The sequence below is a fragment of the Phragmites australis genome, chromosome 22 (genome assembly GCF_958298935.1).
Source record: "Phragmites australis chromosome 22, lpPhrAust1.1, whole genome shotgun sequence".
NCBI lineage: Eukaryota > Viridiplantae > Streptophyta > Magnoliopsida > Poales > Poaceae > Phragmites > Phragmites australis.
Window position 1 is genome coordinate 24,376,540 of NC_084942.1, and position 20,064 is coordinate 24,396,603.

Below are 20,064 nucleotides of genomic sequence, written 5' to 3' on the forward strand. Positions count from 1 at the left end.
ACAGACCAGTCCTCGTGCGCCGCCAGTGTCGTGCTAGCACTGCGCGTACCGATTCCATCCGCGCGACGGGTGTGAACACTTCTTCAAAAGTTGACACCCTTACGCTAAACGTAGTCTTTTACCATGAGTCATGCCTTGTGCTTTAACAACTCATTGTTCTCATCGTGCTTCACCTTGAATACCCAATTGGCGGATCGACGAGCTCCCACGTCTCATTGTCCTTGATCGACCGCATCTCCTCTAGCATCGCGTGACATCAGCACGACTCACCCTCAGCCTCAGTGAAGGTGGTCGGCTCCTCTGCACTCACCAAGCACAGTTCATGCTCATCGAGTTCTTGGGTCACCTGCCCACGTGGCGTGGTGTCGCCCAAGATGTCCTCGACGGTGCAAAAACAAAGCAGCTAGTCATTGTACTCAACGTTGAGATACTGGGATGCATTAGCTGGCAGCGTGATAAAACGAGTCGATGCTAGTTGCCCTGGCATCACAACAGGTGGACATGTGGTTGCGACAGACGAACATGTGGTCGTGGCGCGAGCTGGAGCCTCCGACACTGCCTTCGACCTTTGGTACCCTGCATGCTCGATGGTGAAGTCGCTGTCGAGGCTAGTGGTCATTGGCTCGTCTGTCGTCAACGAGTCCTGGCACCTCTTCTCATCGAAAACCATGTCATAGGAGACATGAACACGGCGTGCTCGTGGGTTGAATAGCCTGTACGCCTTGGTCCCTGGTTTGTACCTGAGGAACACCATTTGGACGCTGCGATTATCAAGCTTCTGTAGGTTTGACTTGGTCACCTTGACATGCGCCACACAGCCAAATGCGCACAGGAACAAGACATCCAGCTTCCTCTCATGCCAAGCTTCGAACGGGGTCATGCCACTTAGACTCTTGGTTGGCGACTGGTTGAGGAGGAAAACTGTTGTGGTCACTGCCTCTCCCCAAAATGTCACTGGCATCTGCTTTGCCTTGAGCAGACAGCATGCCATCTCGATGATGATTTGGTTGCGCCTTCCATAACACCATTCTACCGTGAGGAGTATGGTGCTATGAGGTGGTGCTCGACTCCCTACTCAGCGCAGTACTGCCCGAACTCAACTGAGGTGAATTCACCACCCTGATCAATCAAATGCATTGGCAGCAGATACACCATTTGAAGTTACACCACAGGGTGTGCCGGTGCAACATATACATAGCCGAACTAATGCGTTAAGTTCGGTTGATCACAGTGCGTCACCACATGCTATTCAAAATACTGCTATACCTGAATCTGCAACCCCTATGCCTTCATCGTACGCAAATGCTAATATGGTCAATTCAGGTGCGCCTAATGTTGGCAATTACACTAGTATGGGAGAAAATTCAGCAAATTTGCAAACACCTTTGTACCGCACTGTAGAATACAATGTGCCTCTTGTGCCACCATGGTCCACTGCCTGCTAGTAATTTCAATAGTTCTCTGCAGCATAGAACATATGCACAGTTGACCATAGTAAATATGCCTATGAAATTCCACAACCCAATGTTTTTAGACCACAACAACCAGTTGGTTGGACACCCACTCGGCCTATGGCTGAGCTATATATGGGGGATGAAAATGTTAGAGAGCAAGTGGTTAATGCTTTGAGAGAGCGGTTCGGGATAGAGCCCAAAGGTAGAGCACGTGTGTATCAAAGATGATACCCTGATTTCTATGATAATGTTTAGTATCCTAGAGTGCCTGAATTTATTAAGTTCACTGGAGATGATAGTAGAACCACTTTAGAGTATGTTGGTCAATTTATTTTGCAATGTGGTGAAGCTAGTGCTAGCAATGCATTAAAACTAAGATTGTTTCCTTTTTAATTGTCTGGCCCTGCATTTACCTAGTTTACTTCTCTGGCACCTAATTCTATTTATGCGAAGTCTTATTTAGAGCAAAAATTCCATGAATATTTTTATATTGGGGACACTGAACTTAGATTGTCGCATTTAACATCGGTTAAACAAAAATACAATGAGCTTGTTGCTGATTATATTATAAGGTTTAGAGATACAAGGAACCAATGTTTTAATTTGACAATTTTTGATAGAGACTTGGCTGATCTAGCTTATTCTGGTTTACTTTCTCACTTAAAAGAAAAGCTAGAGAATCATGATTTCCTAGATGTTAGTCAGGTGTTACAAAAATCTCTAGCTCAAGAAAGTCGTGCTAAGGAGTCTAGAAGTTTTCAGAAGTTTCATGACAAAAATAGAATTGATCGTCCCATTGTTAATCTACTTGATCATGACTCTGAAGCATCTAACGATGATAGTGTAGATATGTGTGTAGTCGAATGGGCATGGACCTATAAATCTAAACCATTCGTTTACTCCGTATTAAAGCCGATTCCACAAAATAATCGGCAGGAGGAAATAAAATATACATTTGATGTTGCTAAATGTGACATGATCTTTGATCACTTGTTACAAGAAAAACAGATCAAGTTGCCTAATGGTCATTGTCGGTGACACAGGAACCGGGGGTCCCTGAGTCCCGAGGCCAGAACAGCAGGGTGCCACGTGGTGCCCTCCCTCGGGGATTATCTTCCCGAGGTTCGAGAAGATCGAGTTCCGGGAGAGGGTGCTCGGGGCCCCGAGCAGTGGTCCCCGAGTACCCGAGTTCCCCGATGGACCGAGAAGACCAAGTACCGGGAAGAAGGTGCTCGGGGCCGTGAGCAGTGGCCCCTGAGCACCCAAGTTCCCCGATGATAAGAAAAGCCAAGTACTGGGAAGAGGGTGCTCGGGGCTGCGAACAGTGGCCCCCGAGCACCCGAGTCCCCCAAGGACACGAGGGAAATCAGTTCCGGGAGAGAGTGATCGGGGCCATGAACAGTGTCCCCTGAGCAATCGTTTCCCCGAGAACCCGAAAAGTCAGTTCCGGGAGAGAGTGCTCGGGGCCGTGAACAGTGGCCCGTGAGCACTCGGTTCCCCGAGGACCAAGAAAGGGCATATCCGGGAGAGAGTGCTCGGGGCGGCGAACAGTGGCCCCCGAGCACTCGGTTCCTCGAGGGCCTGAGAAGTCCTTCGCCGGTGGCCCCCACAGAGGCTCAGCAGTGAGGTGTCAACTGGTGAGAGGCCCAATGCTGCATTTAAGAGGGTGCATGGCCTGTCATTTCCAACTGCTCCCACACGCTTGCTGTCAGTCCCTGCCACGGTCTGGCAGGGAGGCATGGGGACATTTAATGCGCGGGACCCATCGTGCGTTATCCGGTGCGTCTCGGGATAACGTCGCAGAGCACGAGGCACCCCCGCCTGCCGCCCTGCTATGTCAGACCTGCTCTGACCGGGTGGGCACGCCGGGCTGCTCGGTGGCTGCCCAGTGGGCCCTCCCCGCGGCACCCGTTGAAAAACGGCATGATGACCAACAAGGCCGGACGGGAGCGCGTTTTCAACCCTCCCAGTCACCTCGCGTAGCAGCCCATGATGGTTGCTTTCCATTTATGGTGCCTTGGAACCCGCGCCATCTTTTCTGGGCACGCTATCGCCCCGGCTAGTATTTAAGCTGGGCAGGCTCCCCGGAGAAAGACAAAGATAGGTTGAGCTGAGAACAAGTCTCGAAGAACACAAGCTAGAAGCTTAGATCAGTCGAAGAACAAAGAGCACGAAGCTCTAGACTAGACAAATATTCTTGTAACTCCTCAGATACTCAGAGAGATATTCTCAGAGCATTTATAGCATACACACAGGAGTAGGTTGTTACACTCAGTGCGGCCCGAACCTGTCTAAAAATCCCCTGAGCATTTACTACTTACTGCATCAGATCATTCCATTCCACCTGCATCTCATTTACGCCTATTTATTTCACCTGCGAAACGGATTCAGAATCACCCCCCGGCCGAATCTCAAAGGGGGTCCCTCCGGATCCCCCCTTGAGGAGTTCACCCTCCGATAGCTGGCGCGCCAGGTAGTTGGTTGCATCCCTGAATTCGTTTTGTTCTCTACAGAAAAAATGGCAGGTAGACATCGCCTTCGACGCATCGGCTCCAGCTCCAGTGAAGAAATGGAGCCCATCGCCCAGGAGGCCCCAGCCTCTGCTGCCCCTCAGCAGCGGCCACGGTCCGCCTGTACGGCGCTCCCCTCTCATGGGGACAATGGCGCTGGGCCCAGCAGGGCCGCCGCCGCCGCCGTTGCAGGTGCACCGCCTAACCCTCAGCAAGTGGCAGAAACTTCTGCCGTGAGATCCACGTCTGGACAGCGCCGAGCGCCGTTACGGCGCAGGCTCGCCTTCGGCGATGCCAGTCCTGGGAGCGCGTTGCTTGCTGCGCAAGCACTCCTCTGGCACCCGTCTGTCCAGGCGGCGGGGGAAACCCCAGAAGGCCACTGGCTTCAGGAGGTGGCCGCTCTGGTAGGCACGGCTCACCGGCAGGTGCTGGCCGAGAGCTCCCGTGCCACCTCCCACCGCGGCGCAACCAAGGCCGGTCCATCCTCAGGCGGGGGCCGAACCGGCCGGGGAGCCTCCAGGCAGAGTGCCGCCCCCCTGGCCACAACCGGAGCTCAGGACCTCTGCTTACATCTCAATGAGCGGAGGGCCGTCGAAGATGCGCGCGTCACCCTTGAGCGCCAACGGGAGTCCCGGCACGAGGCCGAGGCAGAGGATCAGGCCTCCTCTATGCCGACCCATGACCACCGGGGTTCCCCGGCTCGCCGGTGTTCACCACCCAAGGGTGCCGCCCGCGCAGCAGGGTACGGCACAGGCTACCGCGCCTTCACCAGCGAGCTCCGTCGGGTCAGCTGGCCCACGAAGTTCAGGCCAGAACTGCTGGAGAAGTACGACGGGTCCATCGACCCCGTCGAGTTCCTCCAGATCTATACCACCGCCGTCCAAGCGGCGGGCGGCAGTGAAAAGGTGATGGCTAATTATTTTCATGTAGCCTTGAGGGGCTTCGCCCGTTCTTGGCTTATGAACTTACCCCCAGGATCTATCAGTTCCTGGGATGACCTTTGCCACCAGTTTGTGGCTAACTTTCAGGGCACATTCACGCTCCCCGGCTTGGAGTGCGACCTTCACACCGTAAAACAGCAGGAGGGGGAGACGTTGCGGCGCTTCATACAGTGCTTCAGCCAGGTCCGCAACACCATCCCGCGGATAACCCCCACGCCATTATCGTCGCATTCCGGCAGGGCGTCCGCGATGAGCGGATGCTCGAAAAGCTGGGCACGCATGAAGTCGAGACCATCGCGGAGCTCTTCACGTTGGCCGACAAGTGAGCCAAGGCGGCAGAGGCTCAGGTGTGGCCCTGAGCAACCCGCTGCCGATCAACCGGGTCCTTCCCGCTCTGACAGGCGGGAAAAGAAAAAGAGAAGAAGGCACGAGGCAGTCCCTATCGTGCTAGCTGAGGGCCCTGCCCGTATGCCGGCAGAGGGCCCTGACCGTCGACCAACGTGGCGGGCGGCCGACGACAGGAGGCGCGCCCCCGCAAGGGTTCCGGCTCTTGCAAGGGCTCCGGCTCCCGCGAGGGCTCCTGCTCCCCCAAGGGCTCCCGCTCCTGCGAGGCCCGAGCCGGGAAAGTGGTGCCATATCCTCCAAATTGAGTGGCATGAACTCACGGAGTGCCGCTTGGTCAAATGCCTCATCGAGCGGCGCCAGAGGGACTGCGAAGAGCGCCGAAGGGACGACGATGATAGAGCCACCCCAGAGAACCAAGAGCTCGATTTCCAGGAGCCTTAGCACACCGTCACCTTCATCGACGAAGGCGCATACACGCCCTCCTCCCACCGCTACGTCAAAACTATGCGGCGCGAGGTGTGCTCGGCGACCCTGAGCACGGAGGCCGCAAGGTCCCTGAAGTGGTCGAACACCCCGATCACGTTCAGCCTGGCGGACCACCCCGCGAGTACTGCAGGTGTGGGGTGACTACCCCTGGTAGTGTCCCCCACCATCTGCAACGTAAGGGTCAGTAGAGTGCTGATCGACGGGGGTGCAGGCCTAAACCTCATCTCGAGGAGGCCTTCGAGAAGCTGTAGGTGCCTTCCAGGCGCCTAAAGCCGTCGCTCCTCTTCTACGAGGTGACACTAGGGCATACCCTGCCCCTCGGGCAGGTGGAAATGCCCGTAACATTCGGGAGCCGGGACAATTTCTGGACGGAGAACATCATCTTCGATGTCACGGAAGTCCCCCTCCCCTACAACGCCATTCTCGGGCGCCCAGTGCTCACTCGGTTCATGGTGGTCACACACTATACATACCTCACGGTTAAGATGCCGGGCCCTGCAGGCCCCATCTCCGTGCCCGCCGAGACCGACAGTGTCGTCTCCTGCGTCGAGCAGCTTTACTCGACCTTGGTCTCTGCTCGGGCCGAGGTCGAAGGACACCCAGGGGGCCTGGGACCCTCTTCATCCAAACCCCGACTCGCCGCCGACGCCTCCGTTCCTACGAAGGAGGTCGTGGTGGGCGAAGACGCTTCCCAGGTCGTCCGAATCGACGGTGACCTGGGCGGCAAATAGGAAATCGCGCTCGTTGCCTTCCTCCGGGCTAACATCGACGTGTTTGCATGGCAGCCGTCCGATATGCCCGGGATCCCTAGGGAGGTGATCGAGCAGCACATTGCTGTGCGCCCCGATGCACGGCCGGTGAGACAGAAAGTCCGGCGGCAGGCGCCCGAGCGCCAGGAGTTCATCCGGGAGCAAGTAAGCAAGCTCCTTGATGCCAGCTTCATCCGAGAGGTCCTCCACCCAGAGTGGCTGGCAAACCCAGTCATCGTCCCGAAGGCCAACGGCAAGCTCCGCATGTGCGTCGACTACACCAACTTAAACAAGGCTTGCCCAAAAGATCCTTTTTCTTTACCCCGCATAGACCAAATTGTAGATGCCACTGCGGGGTGGGATCTTTTATGTTTTTTAGATGCAAATTCAGGTTATCACCAAATCCGCATGGCCATAGAGGACGAGGAAAAAACTTCTTTTACCACTCCGGTGGGGACTTATTGTTATGTGTCAATGCCATTTGGTTTGAGCAACACTGGGTCATCTTTCCAGTGCACCGTGCGCATTACCCTTGATTCGCAGGTTGGCCGCAACGTCGAGGCTTACATCGACGATCTCGTGGTCAAGTCCCGAGACTGCGCCACCTTGCTGGAAGATTTGGCCGACACTTTCAACAGTCTCCGCACTACCCATTTGAAGCTCAACCCCGAGAAGTACGTCTTCGGGGTGCCCGCAGGCATGCTCCTCGGTTTCTTGGTCTCTAGCTGAGGAATCGAGGCCAACCCAGAGAAGATCCGGGCCATCGAGCAGATGCGACCCCCGGCTCGACTCAAGGAAGTTCAGCGTCTCGCTGGCTGCATGGCGACCCTAGGGCGCTTTATCTCCAAGCTTAGGGAGCGAGGGCTCCCCCTCTTCAAACTCCTAAAGAAGACCGGTCACTTTGACTGGACGCCGGAGGCCGAGCAGGCCTCTCACGACTTGAAGAATTTCCTCACCTCACCGCCCGTACTGGTGGCCCCCTCTGAGGGCGAGCCTTTACTGCTCTACATCTCGGCCACTCCTTAGGTCTTGAGCATGGTACTGGTGGTAGAGTGTGATGAGTGCTTGGGGCAAGGTACTGGGTCCCAGCTCTCGGCCGCCCCCGAGCAATCTCCAGTTCTCGCGGCTCCTCCCGAGTAGGAAATTGAGCCCGAGCACCTGGTTCCTCCCAACCAGGGAATCGAGCCTGAGCACTCGGTTCCTCCTGATTAGGGAGTCGAGCCCGAGCACTCGGCTAGCCCTAACCATTGCGCTGAGCTCGGGTGCTGTGACAAGCCCTCGGGTGAAGCCACTGTCCGGGCCTGCCATATACAGCGACCGGTGTACTTCATCAGTGAAGTCCTCCGAGACGCCAAGACAAGGTACCCCCAAGCCCAGAAGCTATTCTATGCCGTGCTCGTTGCTTCCCGGAAGCTGCGCCATTACTTCCAGGCGCACAATGTCTCGATGGTTACTACGTATCCATTGGGGCCGATCCTCTGGAACTGAGAAGGCACTGAGCGTATCGTCAAGTGGACGGTGGAGCTGGTGGAGTTTGATCTGCACTTCATCAGTCACCAGGCAATCAAGAGCCAGGCCCTATCTGACTTTATGGCAGAGTGGACGCCCCTCCCCGAGATCGACCATGAAGAAATTTCCGCATATCCCGGGCACGACGCACCTGGGTACTGGGTTATGCACTTCGACGGTTCCCTCACGCTGAAAGGCGCAGGAGCTGGAGTGGTTCTCATCTCCCCAACGGGTGAAGTACTCCGGTACGTCGTGTAGCTGCATTTCCGAGCAACCAACAACATGGCAGAGTATGAGGGCCTCATCGCTGGCCTCCAGGCCGCGCTGGGCCTTGGGATTCATCGCCTGCTGGTCAAGGGAGACTCCCAGCTGGTGGTCAACCAAGTGTCTAAGGAATACTAGTGCACAGATCCTCAAATGGTGGTGTACGTGGCGAAAGTCAGGAGGCTGGAGAGGCACTTCGACGGCCTGGAGCTGCTGTACATATCTCACCGCAACAATGCTCTGGCCGATGATCTCTCTCGCCTGGCCTCTTCCCAGGTGCGCGTCCTTGCCGGAGCCTTTGAAGAAAGGCTCACACGGCCTTCCGTCCTGCCTGCTGACCAGGATGAAGGGGAACCCTCGAGCCTAGTTGAGGGAACCCAGGCGGTGCCCTCAGTGGGAAATCCCGTCAGGGTGTCGCCACCCGGTGAGTGCGCTGCGCTTGCCGGCAGTTCTCAAGATGCCTCGTGGATCGACGAGATCCAAGGGTACTTGAAAGAAAATATCCTCCCCGGGGATGATACCTCTGCCGAGAGGATTGCACGGCAGTCTAAACGCTATGCCATAGTAGATGGGGATCTCTATCGGCGCGGCACGGACGGTGTCCTCCTGAAATGCATCACCCGGGCAGAAGGCGGTGAGCTTCTCACCAAGATCTACGAGGGTGAGTGCGGTGGCCATGCATTGTTCCGCACGCTGGTCGGGAAGGCCTTCCGGCAAGGTTTCTACTGGCCTACAGCTCTCCAGGATGCTTCCGAGTTGGTTCGGCATTGCAGGGCGTGCCAGTTCCACCCAAAGCAGATTCACCAGTCAGCTCAGGCTCTTCATACCATCCCCCTATCATGGCCCTTCGCGGTCTGGGGGCTAGACATCTTGGGTCCATTCCCCTGAGCAATCAGGGGCTATGAGTACCTCTACGTCGCCATCGACAAGTTCACCAAGTGGCCGGAGGCAGTTCCAGTCATCAAGGTTACCAAGAACACGGTGCTTCAATTCATCTGTGGTATCACAAGTCGCTTCGGTGTCCCGAACAGAATCATCACCGATAATGACACTCAGTTCAGAAGTGCCCTGTTTGGGGACTACTGCGAGGACTTTGGCATCAAGCTCTGCTTCGCCTCTGTTGCTCATCCTCGGAGCAATGGGCAGGTCGAGCGTGCAAACGCTGAGATACTGAAGGGGATCAAAACCCAGACCTACGACGTGCTCGCAAAGCACAGGAAAGGGTGGATCGACGAGCTACCTGCTGTGCTGTGGGCCAACCGGACCACGCCAAGCCGCGCCACCAGGGAGACTCCTTTCTTCCTCGTGTACGGCGCTGAGGCGGTCCTCCCCTCCGAGCTCACACTTGGGTCTCCTCGAGTGAAGGCCTACTCTGAAGGCGAACAAGAACAGCGAAGGCGCGACGACGTCGACTACTTGGAGGAGCACCGGCGACGTGTTGCCGTCCGAGTAGCCAGATACCAGCAGAGCTTGCAACGCTATCATCAGCATCACATCCGAGCCCGGTCACTCGAGGTTAGGGATCTAGTTCTCCGATGCGCCTAATCGCGCGAAGGAAAGAATAAACTGTCCCCTATGTGGGAAGGCCCCTTTACCGTGATCGGAGTCCCGCGACAAGGCTCCTTCCGGCTGGCTACGGAGGATGGGCAGCTGCTCCCAAATGCGTGGAACATCGAGCATCTGTGCAAATTCTATCCCTAGGAAAGCATGTTTGTGCTCGGGCCAACCAGGCCGGGGTCCCCCCCACCCAAGTTGGCCGGGGGCTGCCACCAACCATGTAAGTTGCCTCTATGTAAGTTACCACTTCTGCACAAAATTGTCAATATACACTGTTATTTCAAATTTTCTCTCTGGAATCCATATGTTTAATCTGTTTGGTGAGATGCTCGATTGTGCAAGAAAAACACGCTCTCTCATTTTTCCCGTTGATAAAAACGAATCCCGATCGGTATGCGTGCAGGCAGTTGCTGCTGACCTAAGTCTGTTGTGGTAGGCTGCGGTGTCCGGTGGCATGGCAGTACCCCAAGCATCACTGAGCCTCTGGGGTTCTCAGGTAATCCTACTGCTTGAGCAAAGAGTGGTCACGACCGCTTAGACCCCAGGGGCGGGCTGTCGGTGCTCGGTCTGGTCAGTCCTATCCCGGACGCCACCGAACCATTGGACCTCTTGGTTATGCCTCTATCTGTATACTTTGCCGGTCCGGGTATTCGAGAGGTCTCGTGTCAAAAACGAGAGCAGTCTATAATGAGTACCACACTAGTAGAGCGCACCAAACAAAGAGTCTTTTCTTATTTCCTCAAGCTTACAGATCAACAATCAAGAATAAAAGCAACCCGACCGCAAGGGCCTCAGTGCCCAGGGCGCTTCTCGAGCCTATGGGGTCCTCGGGTAGTCCTACCACTCGGGCATGAGTGGTCGGGACTGCCTAGCCCTGGGCTCCCTCTCATGCTTTCTAGTGCTCGGGCACTTCGTACGAGGGAACCAAGTTCCCGGGTACCCCGAGCTCGGAGCGCGTACCCCTCCTGGATCGGTCGGTCGAAAGGCTGACAGCTGTCCGGTGAGTGAACTATTGTTCCCGAGTTATCCTCGGGACCCTCGCATGCTAATCTGCTTGACGAGATGGTCTCCTCGCGCACAAAACCCTGCCCACGTGCTCGCTTTTCCCGGAACGACAGAAACAGACAGTAGTCGGGTGTACCGTACAGACGGCGATGGCTAACCGTGGTCCTTTATGGTGGCCGTGGTGTTCGGCTGTCTTGGCAGTACCCCGGGCACTACCGAGCTTCTGGGGTTCTCGGGTAATCCTACCGCTTGAGCAAAGAGTGGTCGGGACTGCCTAGACCCTAGGGGCGGGCTGTCGGTGCTTGGTCTGGTCCGTCCTAGCCCGGACACCACCAAACCGTGGGGACCCTTGGTCGTATTTCCACCGACACGTGTCTCCGATCTGCTTGTTTGAGAGGTCACAAAGTGGAAAAGTGTTCACTGGTCGTGGCGTGCTCCGTGCTGGATCGACCTATCTTTCGAGCAAGGAAGTTCGTGTCTTTGTCTCTTGATTTAGTAGCTACGAACTCGCGAGGGCTCGGGGGCTGAACGCTCGGTTGGTCCCACTACTCAGACGATGAGTGGTCGGGGCGACTTCGCTCTCGGGGAAGGAAGGTCGGGTTCGGTCCGGCTAAGTACTTCTCGGGACATCAAGTGAAAAGCGAAAAACGACATCAAGACAAGCATTGGAGTTTCGATCCTGAAGAAAGGCTTCCATTATATTTCAAAAAAGAACCAATCTGGAGGGGATCACTCCCATATTTACAACAATAAAAAAAACAAAAAATCTAATCTAAGTCGGCAGGCTCTGAAGGTGGCGAGGAGGCTTCGCTGCTACTTCCGCTGCTCGGTTCCGGTGGTGGCTCCAGCGTGAAGCACGCCACCACCTCGGCGGCGACGTCCCGGACAGCTTCCCGGGCGGCCGCTTCCTCGACCTCGACCACTCCCTGCCGAACCGGTTCCAGCGAGAAGGCAGGGTCTCGGCTCCGGTAGCAGGCAAGGATGTGCTCGGTCACTACCTGGGCCAGAGCGTGCCCCTCCCGGGACGCTAACTCCTGCACAGCCCTCGGGAGAGTCTTGAGGCACCGGCTGATCTCTTCGAAGCCGAGGGTGAGGTGGCCGATAGTCTCTTGGTCCATCCCCTTCTCGCCCACGTTGATGCGCCCGAGCCCGGCTACCCTCATGGACCTCCGTGCCTGACGAAGGATGTCTCGCATCATCAGCTTCACGTTGGCCCGCTCGGCCACGACAGTCTAGAGCTCGTCCCTTGCGATTTGCAGCCGTTCCTCAAGGCTGACCCCCTTGGCTGCGCTGGTCGGGACGCCACTGGTGGCCGGGGCCTCGGCTTGCCCCCGCTTCGCCTGCTTTGCCAAGGCGGCGAGGGCCCGCTCCCGGGCAGCCAGCTCGGCCTCCCACTTGGCGGCCTGCTCCTCTCGGGCGGTGAGGGCCGACGCCGCCAAGGCGGCCTCCGCTTCGCGCCGTGCAATTTGTTCCACATGGGCATCTTGAGCTGTCGCCGTGATCTCTACGTCGGTCTCACGGATCGCGACCTCCTCCTCCCGATGGAGGACGTCGGCGCGGCTCCGCTCGAACTCGTCGTTCCGGCGGGCTAAGTCTGCCTGGGCAGATTGCACTGACTTCTCGCGCTTGACCACCGCCTCCTCCCGAGCAAGGAGCAACCACTCCCGAGCAAGCAGCTCCGCGACCCACCACCGCGAGGCCTGGTCGCGCTCGGTCGCTTGCCGCTCCATGCAAGTGGCCTTCTCCTGCGCGGCAACAGCTTCGTCGCACACCTCCTCCAATGCTTCCCGCTCCTTTGCCACTGCGCGCATTGACCTCTCATGTGTTGCGTGGGCCGAGGAGATCCGGGGCTCTAGGACCCTACCGACCTCCTCTAGCCGGCCCCTCTCTTTGACGAGGGCGGCATGGTCCCTATCGAGCTCTACTCGGTCCGCCGCCACGGCCGCTTCCAGCCACCCGATGACCTCCCGGGCGCTTCCAAGCACGTCCGGGAGGGGCTCCGGGGCCTGACTTGACGGCGGCCAGGTGCTAGGTCCCCTGCGAGCCCTCTCTGCAGAGGCGCTCGGGGTTACTTCACCGCGATCACTTCCACAGCGGTCGCTAGCTCCGCCCTCGGAGTGTTCGGGGCGGGCTCGGACGGCGCCGGCTGCTCGGGCGCGGCCGCTGCCCTCGGCTCAGGGCAGGGCAGCGCCTGCGACTCCGGTTCCGCTGACGCACTCGGCTCAGGTGCGAGCACGCTCGGCTCAGGAGCGGGAGCCGGCCTCAGCACCTCTGGCCGCCTTTGGTCTCTGGCGGGGTCCTTGGGCGGCCTGAAAACAGAAAAGGTTAGTACCCTAAACTGATATCCGGGCAAACATGTTCAGGATAAGAAAGGAACTTACGTGGACTTTGGTCCACGGTACTACCACCGGGACTCGTGGATCTTGAAGTCCGGGCCCTGTGGCTTCGGCCCGGGGTCTGCCTTCCTCCTCTTCGGTAGGGGGCTCTGGCCCCCGGGCCGTTGAGGGGCCACGGTGGAGCCTGCCTCCGGCAGCGGGTCAGCTCGGGCGCCCGTTGTTGCGCCACCGGCCCGGCCCTGGTCCTTGGGCTCCCGCACCCTGGACCTGGCCTCCGTCGCGAACTCCGCGCCGGATGACTGGTCGCCCCGGTCTCCCTCCTTCGCGCCGCCCGATGCCGGCCACTGCCGTGGAGGTGACGACGACGACGGCTGGGGCACGAACGACCAGGGGCGTTTCCCTTTGTCCCCCGGGGCCGCCGCTCCACTACTGGCGGCGCCTCTGCCGCCGGCCTGATGGCTGCTGCCTGCAGCAGCTCCACGGCGGGCCTGCGGCCTGCTGCCCGTGGCGCCCCTGCCACCGGTCTGCAGCATGCCGCTCGCGGCGTCCCCATCGCCGGTCCGCTGCGCGCCACCCACCTCTTCATCCACCCCAGGGATCTGGATAGTCCCGGGGTTCCGGCGCCCCGGATGGGCCACCAAACCCTGGGCGTCGAATTTTGGCAGCGTCGCTTGCAGTGCCACCCGGCCCGGGTCCGCGCAGAGCGCCAGCTACTCCCGGGGCAGGACTGCCCGGGTGAGGTCTTCAACACCGGTCACCACCCTTAGCAGGGTCGCCAGTGCTCCCTCCTCCAGATTCCCCTCCTCGTCGATGTGGGTCCTCGTGATGTCGTTCGGACCCGTATACATCCAAGAGAGGTGGGCCCATTCCCGCAGGGGCGCCAGGCGGCGGTGCAAGTAATCGGCCAACACCATCACAGACGTCAGCCCCGCCCAGCGCGCCTCTGCATCCGCTCAGTACCGGCGGGTCACCTGCGGTTCAGTACCGACCGCATCCGCTCGTCCTCCGCCGGGGCCACCTTCCAGGTCGGCCTGTGGGGCTCCGCTGCCGTCTTCGGCAGCGTGAGGCGATCGTGGGGGCTGACGTCGACGTAGACCCAGTCGCGGTGCCAGTCCTCCCACTTGCTCCGTAGTATTTGCGGGATGTACAGCTCGGCGAGCCCGTCCCGTAGCTGGAAGTTGCAGCAGCCGGTGACGTCCACGCCAGAGAATCCTCTCTTCTTCCCGGTCTGCCGCAGGATGAAGAAATGGCGGAACAAGGCCACCAACGGTAGCACTCCCATGAACATTTCACAGAAGTGCGCGAAGATGGCCAAGATGACCACTAAGTTCAGACTCAAGTGGACCAGCTGGATGCCGAAGGTGTCCAGCACTTGGAGGAAGAAGGTGGAGAACGGCGGCACCAGCTCGGCGGCGACGAAGGAGACAAAGATGACGATGCGCTCCGGACGGTCCGTGATGGGCGGAAAGCTCATCGGCGAAACCACCGACACCTCCCGCTAGCCTTTGGGTACCATAAGTTTGTAGACCTTCTCCGCCCCCTCCTCATTGACGATCCTCGACTCCGGCAGCACGCTGTTGGGCCCCTTGTCACGGCGGCTGCTTCCTGCCCTCGGCATTTTTTCGGGGGTGGAGAGTGTGCTGGAAAGGGTGGGGAGGGAGTGCACTGCGGGCCGAAGGAAGGGCAAGAGCTCTCGAGCGCAAGGAAGAAGAAAGCAGGAGTGTTGATCGCAAGAATGGCGTAAAGGGGCAACGGTTCACTCCCCTCTCCCTTTTATGTCCTGGGGATTTCAAACGGCACTTTTCGCGGCGCATTCGGTGAGGCGCATTTCCTCGTTCGGCGCGGATGCCAGGCGAATCTCCCTCGATCCGTGCGGTTGCCAGGCGCACTATCCTCGATCTGCACAGTTGCCACGCGCGCCGCCCGCCTCGTTATCACGCGCCTCGGGAGTCAGATGGACACGCGTCTGTTCGGTTCCCCGCTGGGCCGTACCAAAAGCCTGGGCCAGGGAGACCAGCGCCTAAGGACAAGCCATGTGGCATCGATGCTGGGATCGGCCTCGATGAAGACGAGGGCCCCATTCGCAATCTCTGGGCGATCGCCTACCAATGGGCCCGAGGGATGTTGTCGCTGACACAGGAACCGGGGGTCGCCGAGTCCCGAGGCAAGAACAGTAGAGTACCGGGAAGAAGGTGCTCGGGGCCGTGAGCAGTGGCCCCCGAGCACCCAAGTTCCCCGATGATAAGAAAAGCCAAGTATCGGGAAGAGGGTGCTCGGGGCTGCGAACAGTGGCCCCCGAGAACCCGAACAGTCAGTTCCGGGAGAGAGTGATCGGGGCCATGAACAGTGGCCCCCGAGCACTCGGTTCCTCGAGGACCAAGAAAGGGCATATCCGGGAGAGAGTGCTCAGGGCGGCGAACAGTGGCCCCTGAGCACTCGGTTCTCCGAAGTCCTGAGAAGTCCTTCGCCGGTGGCCCCCTCAAAGGCTCAGTGGTAAGGTGTCAACTGGTGAGAGGCCCGATGCTGCATTTAAGAGGGCGCATGGCCTATCATTTCCAACTGCCCCCCCCCCCACGCTTGATGTCAGTCCCTGCCACAACCTAGCAGGGAGGCATGGGGATATTTAATGTGCGGGTCCCATCGTGCATCATCCGACGCGCCTCGGGATAATGTCTTAGAGCACGAGGCACCCCGCCTGCCGCCCTGCTGTGTCAGACCTGCTCTGACCGGGCGGGCACGCCGGGCTGCTCAGTGGCTGCCCGGTGGGCCCTCCCCGCGACGCCCGTTGAAAAACGGCATGATGACCAACAAGACTGGACGGGGGCGCATTTTCAACCCTCCCCATCACCTCGCGCAGCAACCCATGATGGTTGCTTTCCATTTATGGCGCTTTGGAACCCGCACCATCCTTTCTGGGCATGCTATCGCCCCGGCTGGTATTTAAGCTGGGCGGGCTCCCCGGAGAAAGACAAAGTTAGGTTGAGCTGAGAACAAGTCTCGAAGAACACAAGCCAGAAACTTAGATCAGTCGAAGAACAAAGAGCACGAAGCTCTAGACTAGAAAAACATTCTTGTAACTCCTCAGATACTCAGAGAGATATTCTCAGAGCATTTATAGCATACACACAGAAGTAGGGTGTTACGCTCAATGCAGCCCGAACCTGTTTAAAAATTCCCTGAGCATTTACTACTTCCTGCATCCGATCATTCCATTCCACCTGCATCTCATTTATGCCCATTTATTTCACCTGCAAAACGGATTCAGAATCATCCCCTCGGCCGAATCTCAAAGGGGGTCCCTCCGGATCCCCGCTTGAGGAGTTCACCTTCCGACAATCATGTTATACCATCACCTGAGAATTAAAAAGGGGTGCATAATTCAAGTGGCATAACTCGTATTCTAATACTACTAATGATTGTAATGTTTTTCGTTGATAGGTTCAATCGGTCATTAATGAAGGAAGATTGAAGTTCCCTAAGAGTACCAAAATGCAGCTAGATACTTAGCCCTTTCCTGTCAATACAATAGATCTTGCAGGGAAGAAGGTGTTGGTTTGGCCATCTCAGGCCAATTCTACTAAAGGAAAGAACATGCTTATCGGTGAGTAAAGGGCACAAAGTGGTAGACAAAAAATGACCAAACCAAAACGCCCAGAGGTCGGTCGTTGGAAAGTGAATGAAAGCAAAAGAAATACCATCAAAAGGGTTGAAAAGCCAAATCCCACGTTTAAAGTGCTTCTGGCTAAATATGAGGATGGTAAGGCTGGCCACAAAGTTGCTAGTCGGCCAAGTAATTTCAAGCGACCAAGATCACCTAAAAAAGCAAGAGTTTGATGGTTAGGATCATCGATGGGAGGATTTTCATGCAGTAGTGTCGTATCCTCCTTTTGGGCTACCAATGCCTATCCCATGGGGTCCTCCTCCTATTAGTTTTCCTCCTTGTCCACCGTGGGGATGGTGTGGTCGCTTCCAATGCCTTTTAGACTATTCCATCCGGGGTGGACAACACCAAGAAGGCATGTGTTTGATAGGTTATCACGTCCTAATAATGACCGTATTGATCAAACAAATCAGTCTTATGATGATAGAGATAATAAAGTGGTGAAGAAGGTGTATCGTGTGAAGAGTGATGGTAATTTGGGCGAAAATTCAGATTTGAATTCAAAGGAAAAGGAGCCGATTATCGAAAACGAAAGGGAGCAAAAATGATCGGCTATCATTGTTTCAAGTATTAGCAATGGGAAGTACATGGTTTCAATGGCAGTACATGGTTCTGATACGAACAGAAGTGCATGTTGGAATTGATCTTGGCCCACCTAATGTGCTATAGCTAACAGAACTGAGAGGATGAGGGGGAGCCCGTCCCCATCACGTGCCTTGATCGGAGGTGCAACCGACTTTGGTTGTGGTCCCGTTCCCGTGTAGTGCATATATAATAAGGGGGAGCCAGCACCTCACGAGATGATTGTTCTCGTGAGGACTAGCCTCGCCCCGCACACCCAAACTCTCGATTTGATCTTTACGCATGCGCTGAAATGGAGCGAAGACCACCGCCTCTTCTGCATCTGCTCATCTTCATTGACTACACGCGTCGGTCACCAACTCATGTACGCCTACACCGACTACATCTCCTCACCGATCACCAAGATGACCTCACCGAACGCAAGTACACCTCACTCTTCCGCAATAAAGGGTGCTTGATGTTAGAGCTAGTGGATTGATGAACACCTAAGTCTAACAATCGGTATCAGAACCAAACTTGCCTCTAATCAAGACCACTAGACCATAATTATGTTAGATTTTTTGTTCGGCTGATGTCGTTTTATGATCAAATAGGCCTAATTAGTTTCGGTTTACATCAATTAGCAGTAAATTATGTGTTTTAAGTTCACATTAGGCTCAGATTAAAGCTCACGATCATGTTTTTTGGGATGTTTATGTCTCGGTTTGACCAATTTTAATTTTACTTAGCCCCAATTAGTGTTGGATTAGATCACATGTTCATGAATTAGGGGTTTTAAGGCTCGGATTAGAGGTATTTTATGCATATATGTGTGTGTTCTTGTGTGTTATTCGGATCAGTTTGAGGGTCTTAGGGCATGTATAAGCCTTAGGTAGCACTTATAAGGAGGGGAATTTGGGGAATCTGAAAGAACCCTAATGAAATACCTAAGAAAAATTCCCCAATTCCTAAATCCGAGCCCTTTACCGCAATCCTGAAAGCCTAAACCCCAAAATCCCCAATCTGAACCCTAAATACCAAATCAAAGCCCTAGACAAGAAGTAGAAGGGGGTCTTACGTGTTTGCGCGCTTATGTTGTGGTCGGATTCGCCTCCTCATATGGTAGATTCACCTCCTCCTTCTCGGGTGCGTGCGGATCTTCCTTGAAAGCTTGCATCTCCATCTTATGTGTGCATGCCGGAGCTCCGCCGCCTGTCACTTCTTCTCACCGCGTGTGCCATCAACACGGGCGACACCACAGCCCCAACCGACGGAAGCACGCTAGACATCGGTCGCACGCGTGCTCTGGTGGGTAGGCCCGTAGCGCCGCCTCCTTCTTGCTCTCTCCCCCCCCCCCCTCTCCTCACGTTTTCTCTCTCGGTTGCCGGCAACTTGCCATCGTCGAAGATCTCTCACGCTCTACTGCCGCTGCTGTCATCTCTCTCTTTTGGGCCGGAGCAAGGAGCGGAGAGAGTGAGAGGGTTAGGTCTAGGGTTTCCGACCGGAGTGATGTTTTTTTTCTGGCAAAACCACTGGAAAGTCGTTCGATCAAGATGGATGGTTGGCGCGTGCGTGGCTCAGGCCGGGCCAGGCCGAGAGTCCCTTTTGGGCCATTTTATTTAAGCATTGGGCTTTTATATTTTCTAATGTTTTATCCAGGATTTTTCAATGTTTAACCATTAATGCCCTAGATAATGGCCCAAAATGAATCATAATTAATTCTCTAGACGAATTTGAACCAACAGAAAGATTTTTTTGGAGAATTTTATGATCAATTTATGTAGGTTCATAATTACTCTCTGATCAAAGTTGATTGTAATTATGCGCCATTTTATGTGTTAATTCAAATTCTTTTCCGCTTTCTACCCAACGGTGATGTGGATTAGAGTTTTAATTTTAATTTTCTGCATGATTTTAATTAGACCAACATAGGGTTATTTTCGTGCAAATTATTTCTTTATGATAAATTTTCTACTCTGACCTAACTTTTGTCTTCAGCTCTTAACGCTTCCTCTGTTGCCGCCACAATTGATGGCATAGAGCAACTTACGGGGAATAACTTTCCCGCTTGGAAAGCTAAGGTGACTGTTGTCCATGGAATTTTGGATCTTGACTATGCACTCAGTGACGCTCCCACTACTCCCGCCATTGGCGTGGAGAATTACGATGAACTAAAGAAAACTTATGATGCACTTTCTAAGAAGTGGGAGCGGTCCAACCACATGTCTCTTATGATAATAAGGAACTCGATATTAGAAGCTATAAGCGGAGCAATCCTAACTTCAGAAAAGGTTAAGACGTACTTGGCATCCGTGGAAGAGTAATTCAAAGGCATCTCCAAGGTTTATGCCAGTATATTGATTTAGAAGCTTCTCAACACTAAGTACAATTATGGGTTCGGCGGTATAAGAGAACACATTATGATGATGACAGACATGGCTGCCAAACTCAAGAGCATGGAAATGGAAACCTCTGATGGTTTTCTTGTCCATTTCATTATGACATCTCTCCCTCTTGAATTTTCTCACTTTAAGATTAACTACAATACTCATAAGGAGAAATGGACTGTGAGGGACTTGATCGCAATGTGTGTCCAAGAGGAAGAGAGATTGAGGGCCGAAAAGAAAGATTTGTTAATCAAGTTAGCAGCCCCAGGAACAAAAGAAAATCCCAAGTAGATTTTAAC

At 55.5% G+C, this 20,064-nt stretch overlaps 1 protein-coding gene across 1 annotated transcript; it reads right to left on the reverse strand.

Moving 5' to 3' along the window:
* Window positions 1–12,052: 12,052 nt before the first annotated feature.
* Window positions 12,053–13,689, reverse strand: LOC133904658 (uncharacterized). The gene is made up of 3 exons (XM_062346117.1): window positions 13,226–13,689; window positions 13,038–13,129; window positions 12,053–12,870 (listed from the first exon to the last, which is right to left on the reverse strand). Exons 1-3 carry the CDS (start codon window positions 13,687–13,689, stop codon window positions 12,053–12,055), a joined length of 1,374 nt encoding a protein of 457 aa, XP_062202101.1.
* Between the last annotated feature and the right edge of the window lie 6,375 nt (window positions 13,690–20,064).

Bases quoted from the DNA above. Each gene is read 5' to 3' on its own strand.
- LOC133904658 (XM_062346117.1), bottom strand. From the start codon at position 13,689: ATGCTGCAGACCGGTGGCAGGGGCGCCACGGGCAGCAGGCCGCAGGCC. The intron at 13,130-13,225 runs GTAGTACCGTGG...TTCTGTTTTCAG, and splicing joins AAGATCCACGAGTCCCGGTG to GCCGCCCAAGGACCCCGCCA. The intron at 12,871-13,037 runs GTGCGTCAGCGG...GCGCCTCTGCAG, and splicing joins CGTGCTCGCACCTGAGCCGA to AGAGGGCTCGCAGGGGACCT.